Below are 19,562 nucleotides of genomic sequence, written 5' to 3'. Positions count from 1 at the left end.
AGTTCCTAACTCTTGTGGAGTTCAAGTATCTGATACCATTTCTCAGTAGAAGGTTACTGTTGTACTTAAAGTCCTTTTTAGACTCGAGTTCATAGATATTTAGGCTCTAACAGGATCTACAAAATATGTGGTGCTTAGCATAACAGATATGTGGAAAAGAGGAGAGATTAGAAAGCTCAAAAAAAAAGCCACTGTAGGTGGGCTTTGCTTATGCTAGTGATACTTAAACTAAGAATTGTCTTTTGCTTAATCATCAACAGATTTCAGAATTGTATTGTGTACAGGGATGTAAATATTAGTCATTTACTATTCACAGCAAGCCTTATATTGGAATCTACTGCAGGTGAGTATTTATTGTTAAGAAATTAATAAGTAACTATTTTCTTACCTACAGTAAAAAAATCTGGCCCAGGGAGAAGTCACTGAGGACAAGCCTTTGTCTTCAGAACTTTTACGTGCTTACTTCTCTTGGGTTTTTTTCTCTCTTTCCCCAGAACAAACAAGCAGGAAGAAACATTACCCTTGAGACACAAACTGCAATTCAGACTGGAGGGCTACTTACCTTCCTGCTCTATACATAGAAACAGGGTCCTCTGAAAGAGACATTTTCCAGTCTTCTTTTATTCACTGACAGGATTGAGAGGTTTTGCATGTAGCTATTTATATGTTTCTGTGTTTTATGCCCTATTCCTGGAATCACAGAGTAAGTTTCTGCTTCTAGATGTGCATCATGAAAAAAATAAGTTCCTATTTTAGTTGGTGAAGAGTGAAGGCTTTAGGTAATCAGTCCCTTTGATTTTCTCCTCTGTGACGCTGGGAGGAAGATGGATATTTTCTACTCTGTCATAGAGTAGCCTACTGAATTCTTCAGGATGTTTTGCATGCATGTCCCTTATTAAACTGCATCACCTTCTATTTTAAATAGGTTTGTCTTTCTCTTTAATTTTTTCCCATGGTTTATTTATCAGTTCTTTATATTGCATAAGGAGAATTTTCGTATCTGTTCATTAGGGACTGGTCTGTTATGTAGTGGTGAGATATTTCTCTCAATACGATCAAGAAATCTGGTTATGTATTGTTGGCATTTGTATGTTTTGAAAGGTTTAATCAGAACTGCTTTGATAAGACAAACAGATAACCTTTATAGCTAAGCCAATTTAGAGGCAGCTTTTTTGCTACAAATCAGATTTTAAAACTTCCTACAACTGAGAAGAGTTTTACCATATAAACCTCTTAACTGGAAAACTGTTGTTGGAATAAATAATAAAAAAGAAAGAACTTCTGTATGCTTCATTTTGTGTGCTTTGGTCTAAATTTTGTTGGCTTAAATGATCATCCTGTTTTTGCTATGCATCAAATGAAAGCTTTTTATGTAGTGTTTTCTTTGACTGTTCCTTTTTGAACACACCTCTCATCATCTTTGAAGAAGGGCCACTTGCTATCAAAGGGAGGAATTTATGAAAGTCAGCTTTTAAAGTACTTCATTTTGCTTTTCATTATTTGTTTTCAATACTTCACTTTTTCAATCAGCAGTTTGTCCTGTCCTTTGAAAATGTTTATTTTTGTCTTGTAAATTCTGGCTTTTCAAAGGAGGATTTATATTAAAGGAAAAAGCTAAAAATTAACAAATGTTTGTGTGTAGGGAGAAGACACATTAAAAGCTTAGTTCAGAATTTGGGCACTACACTCCTCATTCTTTTCCAGTACCCATATGGATACTTAACTTCATCAGAGTGGGAACTTAGTGCAGTCTGTCTTTTGTTATCCAGAACAGAATCTGTGATGATATGTGCGTAGTTAGATACATCTTTTTAGTGGTTTATCCAGTGTGTCAAAACTGTAAAAGGCACTGGAGGTCCACTGGTGGTGTTGTTCTGGAGATGAGTCATGCGTGGCTGAAAGCACGGTGATTGTATGGTAGATCTGGTGTATTTCTCTTGAACTAAATACAGACCTAGCAAACATTAACAGATCAGCATTGCACAGCCAGCTAATTCTAATTAAAACTTCTAGTTTTCTTCTCCTTTTACTTACCTGCTCTATCATTTGGTGATCATTTTTCACTAAAAATTAACTGGATATTCTTTTAGTTGTATTTTTTTACAAATTGCTTGTGTGTGTGGAAATCAACACATTTCTTTAGTATTGCTTCTGGAGTTTTATTGCAGTACTGTTTTACAGTTCAGCAGTTATGGCCTGTGACCTTTCGCTAACATTTTTGATGGCAATCCTGTTCAGTCCTAAGCGCTGTACAGTTTCTGCTTTCAGAGCTCAATCATGGGATTCATTTTGAAGTACAAACATGGTTTTTTTTCATTGAAACAGTAAGAAAAGGACTGCATTAATTTTAGAGCAAAATCTAAATAAAACCATGTTAATTTATTATTAAGGTGAGCAGAGCAGCAATAGCTGCTAAAGATAGGTCTCTTCTGTAGTTACTGCTCATCCTACTGCTTTTAAAGCTCATGTCAAAAAAAGTGGCTTGGATTTTTTCCCTTAACAAACGCTTTGCAATCAAGTATATGTTTATATGCGATTGGAATAACATGGTTGTTCTTAACATCTCAGAAGATCTTTAGGAAATTACCATGTTCACCTTGAAAGATCAGGGTAATTACAGTATGCAGTGTGTTAATCACCAGTGTTAACGTTGCCATGAAAGTCAAAGTTCATGTTTTTATGTTGTCTAGAGGATGGTCTCCCAAACAGCACTTCCCTGTGACACTGCCTGGCTTGTTAATATCAGATTGCAACAGAGTCACTGTGGTGCAGAAAGTAAGACAGTCCTTAAGGTGCTCATTTAGCCCAAATGTTGATGACTGAGATCCCAGTAGTTATAGATCCACAAAAGGTTCTGGTAGGTGAATTCTCTCATTCTAGATTATTTTTGTAAATTCTGGGAAATTATATTGCCTGTGACTCAAAGCACTGATCAAGACCGGTTCTATAAAAGTGATGTATGACAGTGTGCTAGGTTTCAGTTTAATTTCTGTAATTAACTTATTTTAGCCTAATTATAAATATACCTCACTCAAGTAGTGAGCACACCCAAATTTTTCACGTGACCTCTAAGCAGCATCATTGCTCATTCTCAAATGTGAAGTGGTAATACACCACCTCCTTTTACTTATGTGTATCTGCATCTGTGTAAACGGTGCAGAAGTAAAGAGAAGACTATTGATGCACTGATGCTGAGATGTCTGTATATAAGTCTGTTCATCTGCATGCAGGGATTGAAACTTTTTTCTACTGAGCTCAGTGGTATGTCATTCCTGCTGTAAAAAGAAAAGAAAAAAAAACCTATCTTTACTGAATTTCACTGTGGGGAATACTAGTTTTAAGCATTCATAAAAAATAAGTATGGAGTTAGTGACTCGTGTTAGCAGCTTGGTTTCAGTTTGTTCTCTACTCTGACAACTCAGGTATTAGGCTGACTTACATCTGTATTAAGTGCAGTTCTCTCTTGGCTGTGTTTACCCATAAAAGAGGCAAATCATTTAAGTGACACATATCTCCAGATAACATGCATTTTGCCTAACCTAATGCAAGTCACTGACTACAGCAACAGTCCTTCACTCTTGTAATAATTCAGAAGATAATGCAGCTCTGTTTATTCCAAATAGTAGGGGGAAAAAAATCAGTACCTCAATTTCAAATGACTTGACTTTTAGTTCGGAGGCATTATTCTGCCACTGTAATTTCTAAATAGGTACTGAAAAAAATTCAACAGAATAGTCTGTATAACATTAGAAGTTAGGACTCAGTAATTTTCATAAGCCTAGGATGCTGGAACATAGGTGGTGGAGTTAGGAATGCTGTAGGGTTTTTTTTCAGGTTCTGCCCTGACAAAGAGCTAAATGTCAGTAAAAATTTTGTGCTGACCAAAGAGACTTGGAGGTAACTTTACTTTTTATTTCTAATGCTATTGATGACACCAAATCATCTACCTTTAGTTCGTATATAGGAATCAAACAGTGAAAATATTTGAGGCCTCATTCTCTCTGTCAGATGTACCACAAGAAACAAATAGCTACAGTGGCAGTTAATTTGCATTTTTTGAACAATCAGTGCCTAATACAATGGTGAGGTTTGATTACTTTGAAGACCTTACTCAAAGTGCAGCACTTCTGTGTGATACTCTGGGGATGTTGTTTGTTGATCTTTCCTCTTTTCCGTACTTCCCACATTTCTTTCCTTGCCTTAGGTGAGTGGCTTTCAATCTGAGCATCTGGAGCCACCTAAATTGACAGAAATTTGCTCTTAGAAAAAAAAAAAAAAACAAAAACATAGCAACAGAAAAGCTCATATGTAGTGAGGAAAGTTCATAATGGTTTCCAGGTGTGACTTTTCTGAGAAATGTGACAACATTAAATGTGGTTCAGAATAAGTATTTGTTACTCATTCATAGATGGAGCAACTCTTAAACTTCAGCTACTGCTTTGCTTCTCCCTCCTAATATTTCTCCTTCCCTATGACAGATGTCACCACTCTGGGTGCTTCCCTCCTTATGCTAAGTGGATTTCAGCTTAAGAGTTCACCCCATTCCTAAAGCACTTGAGCCTAACTTTTTGTCTAGGGTTTTTCTGCCCTACCAACTGCAGTAGTTACCACAGCTTCAGTGGACATTTGAGAGGGGTCCTGAAAATCATGAAGGTGGTTAATATTAAATGGGATGGATAATCTAACAAAACTTTCCTATATTTAAAGTTTGGTTTGTGCTAATACTGCACAAGTGTGTTCACATTGGCGAAAAAATTATAAATTGTAACAATATGGGAATAGAGTCCTCCAATAAACAATACTGTGTTCTGCTTTTAGTCTCCAGGTTCTCAAGGCTTCAGTTTAGAGTTTGTATTTGCTTTTTTCTCCAGAGGTTTTCCATTGTAAATTAGGATCTAGTCTCTGGGGTTTTTCTGCCAATTTCTACATTAACCTGGTACAGACTGTTTGTGTTACTTACATCACTTAAGTAAAGGCCCAGACATCTGTTTGTATCGTCCCTATGATTTTTGTTTTACTGTCTGGAATTTAGTAACCAGGTCTCATAATACATAAGCTAAAGCAGACTCTGATCCACTTCCATCTGAGCTTGCTTAGTTCTACAGAATCAATGGGAAGAGTGACAACAGCTGATCTCAGAAAATAAATGAGCAAGAAAGTGATCCTTCACTAGTAAATTTTCAAGATGGAGTAAGCGGAACTTACCAAGTACAATGTAGAAATTTTAGACTTTCAGGTTTTGTAATATCACTGTGTCAGAACTTTACACCTAAAACTCACATGTGCTGATTTAGACAGACAGAATATATGTGAAATATTAATAATAAATAGTTGGGCGTTTTTAGGTCAGTGGTGACTTTTGTCCTTCACATGACAAGGGTGCTGTAAGTATCGCAGTGATGCACCCAAAGTTCGACAGACTTAATGTGCCTGGAGTTTGGGGCTGTGTTGTTCCCTTGCTGGTCTTATACTCTTCCCCACTGGACTTCCCTGGTGGGTTTCAGGCATCTGGCTGACAAAAGCTTGTAGTATTTCAGTACCACCAGCTTCATGATTCACTCACTAGAGATCTTCAACTTCCATTGGTTTTTCAACTAGCATTTTTGTCTCCAGCAATATCAGACAACTGAAAGCAGCAATTTGAAAAAATTAGGTCACTCAGGTTGCTATATATAGCAAGAAAGCCAGCACAGTCATCTAGCATGTTTTTAGCTGTCAGTGTTTGTAAATTAATATTAACAGTTGGTGTTAAGTAGAATTTTAAGTGCCATGAATTTTTTCCTAGCGCTTGTGCTTTTCCAACTTTTAAAATTATTTTTGGCATTTTAATTTCAATTAAAAATAGTTGTCTGGGTTTTAGCCCCTCTGCTTCTTCCTTTATAATCATGATGAGTGGATCTTGAGCAAAGGGAATTGTGGCCATCACATTTCTGAGAAGCGGCTGACTTGCATTGAAATCAGGCTTGATTTCAGGCTTGGGTTGATGTCAAGTGGGGGCAACTGAAGTGTTCTGTGTGCACCATTTCTCATAACTAAATGTTAGGCTCTCCATGTATTGAAGTGATTGTTTACTGTTTTCTTTTTTTTTCTTTTTTTTTTATGAAACCAATTAGTTTCATAAAAAAATTTAAGAATTAGTTTTTTAATGGCAGAATGGGAGAGGTGGGCAGGGGATTGAAGGAAGAATCAATGATAGAGTAGGAAAGGCTGAGTTTAACTGGATGGCAGATATTAGAAGAGTATATGAAGTTAACTACTTCTGTTTTATATATTTACTCATAACAATGTGCGTCTTCTTACATACAGCAGAAATGGTAGGACACGAAATAGTTTTCCCAAAGGATTTATAAATCTAGTTTAATTTGTTTGATTTTGGTCACTCACACACACAGAGAAAATACTGGTCTGTTTCTCCTCCAGAGATGACACTTGAGTGTTCCCAGATGGAGAAGCAGAGAGCTAAAAGCTGTAGTTTCACTTTGCAGAGAAGCAGTGGAACAGGTTACCCTTACATGAGAGTTAGAACCATCCTCTCATCCCACTGGCCTGATAAAGGCATAAAACCTAGAATTATCCTTTGTAACATAGGATCATTGTGTGAAGTAGAAAGGGGTCACTGATGTACTTTATTCACATTCTTGTTATTTTATGCTTCTGATTGAAAAGAGTAATGCTACCCATTTGCATGAAGAAATACAGTTTGCACTCAGAGAAGGCAGAATGGGGAATGTACTTGAGAATCTAATGCATTTAATTTTTATTTTATTCAACTGTGGGCTTCTTAATTCATTTGTATATGTATACTATTTTCAATCACAAGTGATTGAAATAAAGGAAGGAAGGGTTTTAGAGCAGTAGCTGTGTACATGGAATACATTTTTCTCAGTGGGGACAGGTTTCCTGTGTGATGAGACAAGTGCCCCCATTCTGTGTCTCAACCCTGTAGCTGTGTTCCCTAAGCACCTGGCCGTGGAAAGTACTTACTGTTAGAAAATCTGGGATCTGTAGTTAAAATGTACTTATTATCAACAGTATTGTTACAAAGATGTAGGTGGCCACCCTTTAAAGTGTCTGAATGCTTATGTGGCACTAAAGGATGCTCAAAGGCTACTGTTGCAAATGTGTGCTTTTTTTTTGTTGTTGTTGTTTCTGCTTATTACTGAGACTACATTTGGATTTTTCCCAATGCTATTCCTGAATCTTTGCATTTGGTGGAATGTGGACTTGTAACCTGGGTACAAAATTATAGATGTTAAACTTTCAGCTGTATAAACTTCTGATTTTTTGCACTGATTAATGCTCTTAGCTTTTGTCTTTCTGTTTCATGAGCTAGTCAAACCAACATGCTGTCGGTTGCTGGCATAGAAGGTCAGTCTGGCATTCCCAGATCAGTCTGCCTTGGCCCTTTTTCTCTTGCACATAAGCATGGTGACCACTGTGGTGTCTTTAAGTGAAAATTCATGTGGCAGGCAAACACCTCATATGGTGCATTGTCACTAAAACATGTCTTGGGAGTGTTCATTGGAGTGGGTACCAGCACACAGTAATTTCTCATCTCCTGTGCAACCTTCCCTTGAAAAGTAGCTGATATTTCTTGCATTAGTAATTCACAGCATATACCTCATAGCATAGTTTCCTGTAACTGTCTTACATGATCTCCCTTGTCACTGAGCAGATCAGTTTTTTAATCACTAAATGAAGTCTTTCATACTTTGCAGAGTTATTATTTTAATCCATAGATTAACAACATAGAAAATCCACAGAAAACTAGAAGATGGTAGTTTCCACAATACAGCTTCTCCACTTGTATCCAGGAGGAGCTTTCTCTCATGGTATATCATTAAATTTCTCTCTTTCAGGCCACTGTCATGAGAAAAATCCAGATGGCAGTTATGGCAAGGAGAAATACTTTGATGACCACTATGAGTCAGCTACAGCAATGACAGAAGGACACTCTGAGGGAGGTACAGAAGATCCAGAAGTCCTTACTCATAGTTCAGCCAGGGATCCCTCCTTCTTGAGACTGGAAAGTAAGTCAGCCTTACAAAAGCAGTTCTGGCAAATAAAATGGCTTCTAGATTTTTCAGAAAAGCTGTCTGTTTTCCATTGAGAAGCTATGTTTGCCCCTCTCTGTCCATAAGTAACAAGTAACCATAAACTAGTTTCATTCTTTTCACCATTCTTCTCCAAGCACAACAGGGATGCTTATTTGTGGTGAGGAGGTCTGCATTGACTAATTCTCTCTGCAGTGTGCAGTGAGTAGTCAGTGATACTTGGGTTGTGGAAAAGTCAGGTCACAGAAAAAAAGATTCTTTTTGTACAATTTGTGAAAGCACAGGGAAAATAATTTTTGACGTTTTTTATGGTATTCCCTCTTAGACACAGTCACTGCAGAAAGCAATGGTTCAGAAGGAGTGGAGGGTTTAGAAGATGATCAGATATCTGAAGAGATGCTGGCTTTGGTGGATGAGTTTGAAAATTCTTGGCCTCAGGAAGCTTTTGAAGGGGCACTGGAGGTAAAAGGTCGTCGGATGGACTTGCAGGGAATCCGGGTCCTGAAGAAGGGATCTCAGGATGGACTTGCTAGCTCCTGTTTTGGGGACTGTGGTGATGATGATGAAGCTGAATGGGTGAGTTTGAGTTAGTTTACTTAAATCTTGTACTAAATGTTGTGGGCAAGGGAAAGATGAGAACAGTTCAAGAGGTTTAGCACTGGGAGATACAGATCTGTGAACTTCCCCTATGAGCCTAAAAGATGTAGTCGTTGATGGCTGGTGTGAAATGAACAAGTAGCTTCAATCCATCACCAACTTCTTGCTCACAGTTGAAAATAAAAATAAGATTTTAACCAAAAGTTCTAGTTAGCATGAAAACACTGAAATCCCTCTTGTCATCATGTTACCAGTAAAATATATAATGAAAAATGCCTTTCAGTTCTCTAGCAGTTAAATGGATTTTCTCCTGTGTTGGAGGTCAGAAGTTGTATTCTTGATTTGCGTGATGTGAGGCAGTGAAAAGGAGCAGGCTTTGAGAATGAGTTGAGATGGGGAGGAAAAGAGAGAGACAAAAATCTCATCTGTAACATCTTTGGACTAAAACAAGTAGTGCATTGGAGCTGATAACAGTCATGGTGTTTCTTACTGTTAACCTTGCTAATACTAATTCTTTTGGTAGATCACTTTTCAGGTCAAACGTTTAAAGAAACCAAAAGTTGAAAGCTTGGATCTTCAGGAGCCAGCTGGGAGAAATGTGGAAGAAGGGACTAATGGAGAAAATGAAAACTTTTACCAAACTGCTCTAGAGATCAGTGGACCAAAGATACCTTCTCCTGGACCAATAGGTAACCTGCAACTTCTAGAGAAAGCAAATCATTTGCAGCTTTTGTATTACTGTGGTTTATTTCCTTTGCAGCCTTTATGTTACACTGGTTTATTGCTGAAAATAAGCATTACAAAACCTATATAATGAAATATCCTGTCTAGATGAGTACATGGAGAAACAAGAAATCTCTTCCATCAGCACCTTCTTGATGAAGTGTAGCCTAACTTTATGTGTTGAAGTGTAGCCTAACTTTATGTGTTGAATAAAAACTTTCTAGTTAATTTCCAAAACTTCTGGGGATGAGGTGGTGAGAGTGGAGCATGAAAGAGGTAGATATTGGGAGTAGAAGTTGTAAAAGAGAGAGGGAACTTTGGTGATCTCTTTTGATAAACTGAATGGGCAGAGGAGTTAGTTTATCAGGATGCAGAATAAGAGTTTGTACTGACTTCTGGCTAAGCAGAAGATATACAACTCAAAGAGAATGAGCTGAAAGCTTAGTCTAATAAAAATGAAGTAAATAAATAAAAATCAAGTGTTCTGCTATGATTGTTCAGTAATATTATAAGAGAAAACTTAGAGTTTATCTTCCAAAACAGTGTAGCTACAGAAGAGTAGAGTTCTGCACCAACACAGATGAGATTTTGAGAGGCAGATGGAGTTTTTGCTAGTTGAATGAGATGAATTGGAGAATAATCTGTTAATATGGTGCCAAAGAATAAAACCCAAGTAATTGACCTCTATACTTCTTGCCTTACCTTTCAATGGAGCTAAAATCTTAATGTTGTGGGACTGATGTGTAAGCAAAGTTCTACAGTGCATCTTAGTCCTTGATGATTTGATGACCTGTAAAGTGGTTTCACATTTTGAAGGCTTTTACATTAAATCTTTAACAACTGCCTTTTTTAGCAACTGACAAATGTAGGTTATTGAATTAAATATTTAAATGGGGAGGGAAGGAATACATGAAAATAGAGCACACACCTGTCCTTTCCCCAGTGTTTATCTTCTTTCCCTCTGAGTTACTTTTGAGGCTTTTTTACATAGCATCCCTCGATTGTACAGTAATCTTCCCAACAGTCCTGTGAGGCAGGGTCTGCTGGCATCCTCTTTGCAAGAACTAAATCATCCAAATTTAAGTAACAAATTGAAGATCACCTGGAAAGTTCTTGGTAGAATGGAGGAATGATGGTGTCTGACTTGGGTTTCACTCTTTCCCAGACTATTGAACTATGTCTGTAGTATTTCCATACCTCTTTATGTCCTTTGCTTTTTGTGCCAGTAAGAACTTGCAATAGGATAGTTCACGGTGGTGGTGATGAGAACTGAAATTTCCCTTTGTACCTCGACATTAATTTCCCTTTTATCACAATATTTTACAAGATACATGGTATTGCAGACTTCTTCATTATTTGCAAAATATGATGAAGTGGTTTACTGTAACTTGGATGAAAAATAGGCATTGCATCCAAATGGGCAAAATTTCATGTAACTAGAAATAAATACTGAAATATTGTCTACGTAGCTGGTTTGATGGACTGGCATGTTGTTAAACTTGGCTTCCCACTGTGCAAATCTATTGCTGTAGTGAATTTTTCTTATGTTCCAAATAGTTTGGATGTTTCTGATAGGAGAGGAGGATGTTTCCTAGCATTTAACACAGGCCAGATTCCTAGGACTTGAAACAGTATTCAACAAATTTGAGGGAGAGATTTCAGTAGGCTTTAGTTCAGATGTGAAGATCAGGTTCATGTTTCTCTCAGTGATCTGTTAGTTAACATAAAGCAAGTTATTTCACCTTTCCCTGCCTTGCTTTGCTTCTCTGAAAATGGAAGAGCGAAAGTGTAATTGTTAAATAGTTTCAGGAAGGTTTCTATCTTGAGTGTAAGAACACAGTAAAAGCCACTGACTGTCTTAGACAATACTCATTGAACAGTATTGGCAATATTTTTTGCCTGGAACTGTCAACAGATAGACCAGTCAACTTTTATTAGTTTTCAGCTGTAGCTGTAGAACATTAGTAATGACTCACAAATTTGGTTTAAGGACATTTAAGTAGCGACATTACCTGTAAATGAGATTGGCTATTGTTCTTAATCTGTAGTTTGGGAAAAAGTGTAATGAAACAGGTTTGAAACTTCATCTCCTAATCTGTCTTGTGCACAATCTGGTTCTCTCTGTGTGTGCTACCAGTCCCTTTCAGTCCATTTAGATTCAGGAAGGTTCTTAAAGAAACTGTCTCTGCAAGACAGTGACTTTTATAATGTAGGGCATGTACCCACTGGCATAAAGTATTTTAAGAGTCATTGTACTGATGTAGAATGTCTTTCTCCTTCCAGAAAGTTTCTTCTATTTTTGTTTTACTTTCTCAAGGAAAAAGGCGTGACTACCGTAGCCTTGGCTGGCCAAGTCCTGATGAATGCCTGAGACTCCGCAGGGTAGAGCTTACAACTGTAGCCAGCACGTGGCTTGCTGTTTCTGCTAAAAACATTGAGTGAGTATCTTGGATATGAGCCCTAAGTAAGTTACTTACACAAAGCAGGACAGTAACACGGTCTTCAGTGTGTGTAAACATGGTTTCAGTGTGTGTAAGATTTTATGTTAGGAAGGACTTCCAGGATTTCTAAGTTTGAAAACATCATGTGGAATTTCATCAGTTAGACTTGAAAAGTGCAAGTGCAGATGAAAGATCCAGTTTCTCTTGCTTCTTGAGCTACTCAAATGAGATTCTGCCAGGTTCTGGGCAGTTTACTTTCACTAGAGAGCTTTCTAATGACTGTTCTGTTCTCTTAACTAATTTGACTTGTTTTATGACATTTGTAGCATTACAGAACACATTGATTTTGCCACACAGCTGCAGGAACCAGCCATGGAGCCCCTTTGTAACCCAAACCTCCCAGCCAGTATGCATACTTTGGACCACCTGCAAGGTGTCTCTAGTCGGGCCAGCTTGCATTACACTGGAGAAAGTCAGCTGAAAGAGGTATGCCAGAGCTAAAGGCCATCACACAGAAGTGGCCATACTGTGGCAGATTCAAGGTGCATTTAGCTCAGTGCCTTGTCTCCAGAGGTGACGCTCAGTGAGTGAATGCCTGGATAAAACCGTAAGAGCAGTGCAGCATGAAATTTTACCAGAATGCTTTCCCAGCCATCTACAGTCTGCCCTGAGGGAAATCCTAAAACACCATTAGTGTCTCTGTATTTATAGCTCTTCGTGGATGAATTAGTGAATGTAAATCCAACTCAGCCTACTCAGAATACTCTTAGTATTCAGTGCCATGGAGTTATAGCACTGTGTTACTCAGGTAGCATCAACTCAACATAGACAGTGGTGTTTAGGTTGAAGCAGGTTACAGCATTTGTAAAACGCCAGGCAAAAAAGCAGCCAACAAGCAAGGGGACATCTCATACCAGGTTCTAGCATCTAAGCAATTTTACGTCCTCTTCCACAGGTCCTACAGAATCTTGGCAAAGACCACTACTCACCACAGTCACTAGAACAAGTTGGTACTCGAATAGCCAAAGCTTTGGAAAAGGTATGTGTAAAGGAGAAGATGAGAAGTCTGGGCTTACTGCTCATGACTGGCGTAGTGGTCAATCCGGTCTCAAATCGTTTGTCTGAAATCCTGCTCAAGGAACGTATTAGCACTTGGACTAAGGATTTGTGTCTATTTAGCATCTGTAATGCCCTCACAGGTATTTTCTTGAGGTATATCCTATGCTTATACCATCAAGTGTCTTCCATATCTCTCTGCTGAAACCTAAGCTTGTCAGATGTCCCAATGTTTCCTGCCCTGTAGTGAGCAGCATTGCTGATTATTGATCTATTAAAATATTTCAACAACTCTCAGCCCTCTTCTTTCTCTTTATGCTACATTGACCTGGAGCTTATGGAGAGTGGAGTTAAGTCATGTCTCCCCCTTTCCAGTAACACTCCTGGCATGCTGCTGTCAGACGGCTCAAAGGAGCTTCCTGTTATTTCAGCCTGCTGCTTCTACCTGGTGCAGTGTTGGCCTGAAGTGTCAGATGGGTTCAGGCAGAGGTGTGGTACCATGTGCAAGCCTGCACTTCCTGTTCTCCCCAATCCAAGCTTGCTAGCTAAAGGACCTCAGCTGTGAACGCTAGGATGAGAGGATTAGGGACATAATTTCCACAGGATCCACAAAGCAGACAGGAATGCCAGGGATTCCTGTTATGTATTTACAACTAGTAGGAACAATATCCCAAATTACTGTGGAAAAGGGGGCTCAATGAAAATAGTTTGGTGCCTCTAGCCTCTTGGACCAAAAGCTGTCTGAGGTATTTGCTGTACTTTGAAATTATTACCAATACGGCTTTGTCCATCCCCAGAAAGTAAAGACGTTACTCTTATCCTTGCGTTACAAGAGTTAGTTTATTTTCACTTTAGAGGTATACTAGCTTTTTCACTTACATGCTGGTTTCCCCTGCAGACACCAAGATTATCCAAATAAGCTGAATATTTAGTGCAGAGATTAGAAACAGAATTCTCAGTATTTTCCTTTGTAACACAGGGCTTGGGAATCAGCCAGATAGAGACTGGGCTTTGGCAGGCTTCTGGACTGAGCTGCATCCCAGGGCATCCTTTCTCTTTCCAGTGACTGCAGGGAGCCTACAGATCCAATCAGCTAATTTAGCTAAGTTTTTTCCTACATGTTGGGTAATGTGTGTGCACATATAGATGCTCAGCATCAGAGAGCTGGTTAGAAGCTGTTGTGGCTGCTGAAACTATTTAACTGCTGTTCTGTTCCTAAGGAAATGATGTTGCATTTGGAATTTGTTTCATTTGGTAGTCTCATTTACCTTGCTGTTGCATATATGTTGTCAGAAACTTTTTGCTGCTTTGAAATAGTTTAATGCTCTTTTAAAGTAACATCCTCTACCTCAGTATATCAAATAAATTGGAAGAGCGAAAGGTGGGAAGAGTATTCACTACCAGTGTTTACATGGCATTTTTTTGTGTTCTTCTTTTGCCAGAATCAGACTTCATGGGTCCTCACTAGCATGGCAGCTCTTTACTGGAGGGTGAAAGGCCAAGGAAAGAAGGCAATTGATTGTTTACGGCAAGCATTGCACTACGCACCCCATCACATGAAGGTGTGTACACGCATGTGTGCCCACTGTTTAGGTGAAAGAATGTTTTGCTTATCACAGCAGAGCTTTCACAGACTATTGTTAAGGCCAACACTACCTATCAGGTGTTTGTAATGTATTAGATACTAGCTAGTTGAGGTGAAACCAAGATTTTCACCATTTGTTTAGTATGGACTGTCTCTTAAGGTAACTGCAGAAAAGGTTCAGTGGAATTTCCTGCAGTTCAGTGTGTGTGACACCTCCTCTGGGCATCCCAGACTTGAACTTCCTCCTGTTATTTAGGACTTTGAGTCTTCATCAGCCTTCATCTGGACAAGTCTTCTAACCTAAGATGCGGGAGTATGTTTTCTGGTTATGCTTTTAGAGAAGGGAGTATGTTTTCTGGTTGTGCTTTTAGAGAGGGTGGGAGGTGATTATCTAAAGGAATTACTTAAGTGCTTGTATCTTAAGCATTTGGGCTGTGGATCTCAGTTGCACACTAGTCCTTGACTTTGTGCAGCAGTTCTTTGCTCAAAAAAAGGCTGTACTTTGGACAAAGTCTTCTCTTTAGTGTTTCAGCTGGCTGAAGTGCTCTGTACCCTTCACCTTGCCAGGTGCTGTGCTGAGCATTGTAATGTCTGCTCTTAAACACCAAGCTCCCCCTAGCAAACTGATAAATGCAATATAGGCTCCTTACTGAACATAGCAGATTTTTCTTTTTGACCTGGGCAAAAAATTGTGCAGCCTGAAAAAATGCAAACTCCACTGGCATATTGGTCTTCAACCTTTCTCTGAAAATTGTGAGACAAAATAATTCATGCTTTCAGGATATTATTAGGAGGATTTAGCCATTAACAGCAGAAATGCCTCAGCTAAGAAATGTACATCCCCACTGCACATCCTTGGTGTGTTTCCTATAAATCTATTTATTTGCATTATTCCTTTAAAACAAGATTGGAACCAAGACCTGACACACCCAGCTTTTGCTTCTTTTCCTGTCTTCCCATATAATCGGTTCCTCAGGAAAGGAGTCCTTAGCTGTGTGATTTGTAAGGGTCAAACTATGAATTGCAAACTACAGTTTGTCAAGATTATCGTGAAGTAGTGCTTTTTTCTAGAAGTATGATATAATGTTGCTTGAGATGGTATGACTCCAAATCTGTGCCTTGTTTTTGTCCTCCATATTGAAGCTGCCTCCAGAGAAAACTCTGGATCTTGTTTTTCAGGATAGAGCTGCAACTTTTACTCAGAGTTAGCACTGAATGAAAAGCTATTTTGTGTATTTTGGTTTATCCTCCTCTTTGCTTTTATGCACTTTGGCTACTTTCTCTTGACTTTTCTCATACAAATAAAAGGTAATTAATTTTCCTGTGAACTTCTCTTGTGATTCTGACTTCCATAATATCTGCTTTGCAAACATGTATAACTTGTCCAGCACAGGTATTCTTTGCCATGTGAAGGTTAAGGAATCAGGAATCACATACATCCAGAACTTTTTATTGTCCTGTTGAAGGCACCTAAGCCTTGGTACTAAGCTGTATTTTGTGCTTTGAAGGTTTGAGGCCCAGCTCCCAGAGAGTCTGTTGTGGCTGCCAGGGCTCTACAGTTTTTTTAGTCAGACAAGGTAGCAGTCTGGAAATACAGGAAATAAAGAACATACTATCAGTGTCTAGCTGAGAATTTTATTTATAGCTATTACTCAGCATCAGAATAACAATTCTGTGGCGGAGGCAGGACAAAAAATGGTGCATCTGTTGCACTAATGGTTAGACCATGTTTTCTTCCCTGCTGTCCCCTTTGTTCATATTCCCTTTCCTTTTACACAAGACCTGAAGGAGGGTATTCAAACAAAACAGCTTCTCTTGTCTCTAAAGAGTGCACCTCATCTTTGGGGAGAAAAATAGTCTAAGAGCTTCTAAAAACTAAATGTACATTCACTTAAGTCAGTTAATTGTTGAGTTGTTTTTTCTGTCCAAGAGTAATGTTTGTCACTGTTGTGAGTGGATGTGGATGTGAGGTTTTTTTGTTTGTAAACACAAAGGCTCAAATGCAGTTTTGTATTAAAATAGGTCTGGATCATTATTCTCAACATCAAAAGAGAGGGAAGTGGGTAGGAACCAGATGAGTGCAGTTTGGTGGTGGATTCTTCTGTTTGTCTTGCTGATCCTGAGACAATTGCAATGGAAAAACACTTTGTTGCTTGCTCTTCTCCTCCAGGATGTACCACTAATAAGCCTAGCAAACATCTTCCACAACGCCAGACTCTGGAATGATGCCATCATTGTGGCTACCATGGCAGTGGAAATAGCGCCGCACTTCGTGGTTAATCATTTCACGTTGGCAAATGTCTATGTAGCAATGGTGAGTGTGCTGCTGCCCAGGTATGGCTGACTTTGGGACACTATTTACATGTATGTAAAAGTCTTATTCTCACAAATAATTTTGAAGGAGCAACAGTCAAGAAATTAGGTATGATCATCAAGAAGTAGTATCTTTATAAAGACAAAACTTTTATTACTTACTTTACCCCTATTTCTCATTTAATACTTTGAGGCCAACATTTTTATAAGCTGGCTTAAGAATGCTGTGGGCAAAGCTTTGTAAAGACAGTAGCATTGTCTGCCAATCCAAATTGGTAACTTGGATTGTCCACCCATCTAAATACAGGATATTTTTATATTTCTGGAAAATTAATGATTAATTTGGTCTCTCTCTTGAAAAGCTAAGCTTGGAATAATAAGTAAAACCCAACTTGCAGTTGTGGTGAACAAATACAAGGGAAGCTCATTTTCAATATCTGGATTATTAATGCCCAACTTAATTTGCAGATTAAACTCAAATTTCTTTATACTGTCTATATACACTATTAAAATACACCTTTTTAAAAAACAAAGATTTACAACTCACCTGGATCTACTTAGTCTTTATGACCAGAAATTCATCTTATCTTCACTGCATAACTAAAGTTACTGGGAAAAGGAACTTAAGAGAATAAAATAAGTTATGAAACTGACTGAAAGCCCCAGAATGTTTTGGGTCTTTTCTCCTCTCATTTTTCCTCTAACACTCTATCGGATGTTGGCATGCTTTCCTAGTTAATAAAAAAGCAGGGTGGCATAGGTAATGAGATTTCAGCTACACAAAAATAGATGCTATTTCCACATGAATGCTTCTAACTACCAGCCTGGAGTCCAGCTTATCAATTGAAATTGTCTAGCTATTGTATGCTCTTTAAGTTTTGGGGGGGTTTTGTTCAGGTTTACTCTTTTTATTGAGTAATCTTCTCAAAATAATTTCAGGTTGTTTCTAAAAATATTAGCTTTTCAGAAAATTTGATGGTTTTGCATTATCCATGATTTTAAAGCTTTGATCTACTCAAAATCTGACTGAAATCTGTTTTTAGAAGTTACTTTCACAGCAAGAATACAGAGGTGTACTATTAAAAAGAAAATGTGAGAACATTGGTCAATAATTCTCAGCAATAACTCAACTCCTTTCCCTGGATTATGCAGAACTGAATCATTAGCCCAAGAAAATATCAGTTACTTGTGGGAGAAGGAAAAAAATCCTAAATCACAAGGATTGGTTTTGTTACTTTTGTGCACATCATGCTGCATAACTGGTTGGGATGGGAAAGGCATAGAGAATGCGTTCACTGTTTTTAGAATCTGACTCTTTGCACTCTGGTTTCTTTCTTCACAGGAGGAGTTTGAAAAGGCCATGAAATGGTATGAGTCAACACTAAAGCTTCAGCCGGAGTTTGCCCCAGCAAAGAACCGAATCCGCACCATTCAGTGTCATTTACTTCTGAAAAAAGAGCGACGGTCTCCTTAGAGATCAGCATCTTTCTCTTTTTTAAAAATGTCATTATTCTCTATTCTGCTCTTAAGTGTGCTAAGATAAATTGATGAATTGAAATTTTTAACAAGACTGTTAAAAAGAGATGGGATTTGGATCAAGGGTTCTTTTATTATTTTTTTTGTCAAATAGAGGAGCATCTTTGGAAAATATATTTCACAGACCATAATTTTAAAACATCCGTGTAAATATTAAACCAAGAAACTTCCATGAGTCCATGACCACCTGTAACAGGACCTAGGCATGGTTAGTTTTTCCATAATGCTCAGATTGGCATCAGCATCCAAAGTAACTTGCTTCATGTCTTATAATCTAAGCCACTGGAAATACAAAGCACACAACCGTACCAAATAGTAAGAAGAGATAATCAGCAATTCATCCATGTGAAACTCATGCTTTGTCCAGTCTTGTTCACTCCATACCATATTACCTGCTTTTTTGGAAGGAGAGGAACAGACTTTTAAATATTTATTAAAAAATATGAGAAACATGAAGCATTTTTGGAATTCTTTGTTTCTCTTGAGGAATCAGGAGGAGATAACAGCAGGACCCTAAAGTCAAAGTAGTTTTTAATCATACTTGCAGAGAAAAAAAAATTGGTAAAAATCCCAATAAGATGTTTTATATTTGTCTGTATATTCATAGCCCTCTGCCTCCCTGAGTGGTTGATTTACTAATTCTTTGTTCACTGTATTTCTAGCCGTTTTGGAATAAGGTGCAAGTTTATGCTCACCCTGAGCCATACTTTTCAGCTGCCAAGGAGGAGGAGGGACATGGTGTCAAGGTATCAACAGCAAAAAAGTCAGGTGGAAGATTTCCAAATCAGTTTTGTCTTTGGTTGGTGGAGGACATGATTCTCCAGAATCAAAAAGGGCACATACTTGAAATAAAATAAATTGTTTATGAACAACTCACAGCTTTTCCTGTACTGTGTATGTCATGCGCCACTTGCAAGAGTCCAGGTTTGTCTAGAGGAGCTACAGCCTTTCCTTGGGAGCAGACTGAGCTGGGAGCCAGGAAAGCCTTTGACAATCCTGATCAGCCAATGATTTTGTGCGTACCCTTGGAAAATTCCTTGCGCCTCTGTGTCTGATTCTGTTTGTGGCAGAAGGAAATAAGGAAAAGTTAGCTAACTCAGCTGTCATGTAACCCACTCTGCAGCTTCTGGTGTTAAACATGCTTCTTTGTGATTCTTTTTAAAGAACTAACAATGCTTATGAAGTTACTGGGTGTTTTTTCTCCCCCAATATTTTTCCTGTCTCATTGATGCAAATTAAGTGTAAATATGGTAGTGG

At 38.3% G+C, this 19,562-nt stretch overlaps 1 protein-coding gene across 1 annotated transcript in view; it reads left to right on the top strand.

Moving 5' to 3' along the window:
- Positions 1 to 19,177, top strand: part of TTC17 (tetratricopeptide repeat domain 17) — a 56,128-nt gene extending 36,951 nt beyond the window's left edge. Inside the window, exons 17-25 of the mRNA XM_068193733.1 lie at positions 7,860 to 8,030; positions 8,380 to 8,630; positions 9,175 to 9,340; positions 11,692 to 11,812; positions 12,142 to 12,301; positions 12,771 to 12,854; positions 14,314 to 14,433; positions 16,627 to 16,770; positions 18,112 to 19,177. Coding sequence (XP_068049834.1) covers positions 7,860 to 8,030; positions 8,380 to 8,630; positions 9,175 to 9,340; positions 11,692 to 11,812; positions 12,142 to 12,301; positions 12,771 to 12,854; positions 14,314 to 14,433; positions 16,627 to 16,770; positions 18,112 to 18,243 — 1,349 coding nt within the window. The 3' untranslated portion in view covers positions 18,244 to 19,177. The remainder of the gene's footprint in view (positions 1 to 7,859; positions 8,031 to 8,379; positions 8,631 to 9,174; positions 9,341 to 11,691; positions 11,813 to 12,141; positions 12,302 to 12,770; positions 12,855 to 14,313; positions 14,434 to 16,626; positions 16,771 to 18,111) is intronic.
- Positions 19,178 to 19,562: the final 385 nt, after the last annotated feature.

The sequence above is a fragment of the Anomalospiza imberbis genome, chromosome 6 (genome assembly GCF_031753505.1).
Source record: "Anomalospiza imberbis isolate Cuckoo-Finch-1a 21T00152 chromosome 6, ASM3175350v1, whole genome shotgun sequence".
Lineage (NCBI taxonomy): Eukaryota > Metazoa > Chordata > Aves > Passeriformes > Viduidae > Anomalospiza > Anomalospiza imberbis.
Note: the sequence above shows the minus strand (reverse complement) of the source record. Positions and strands in the feature narration are given on the sequence as shown.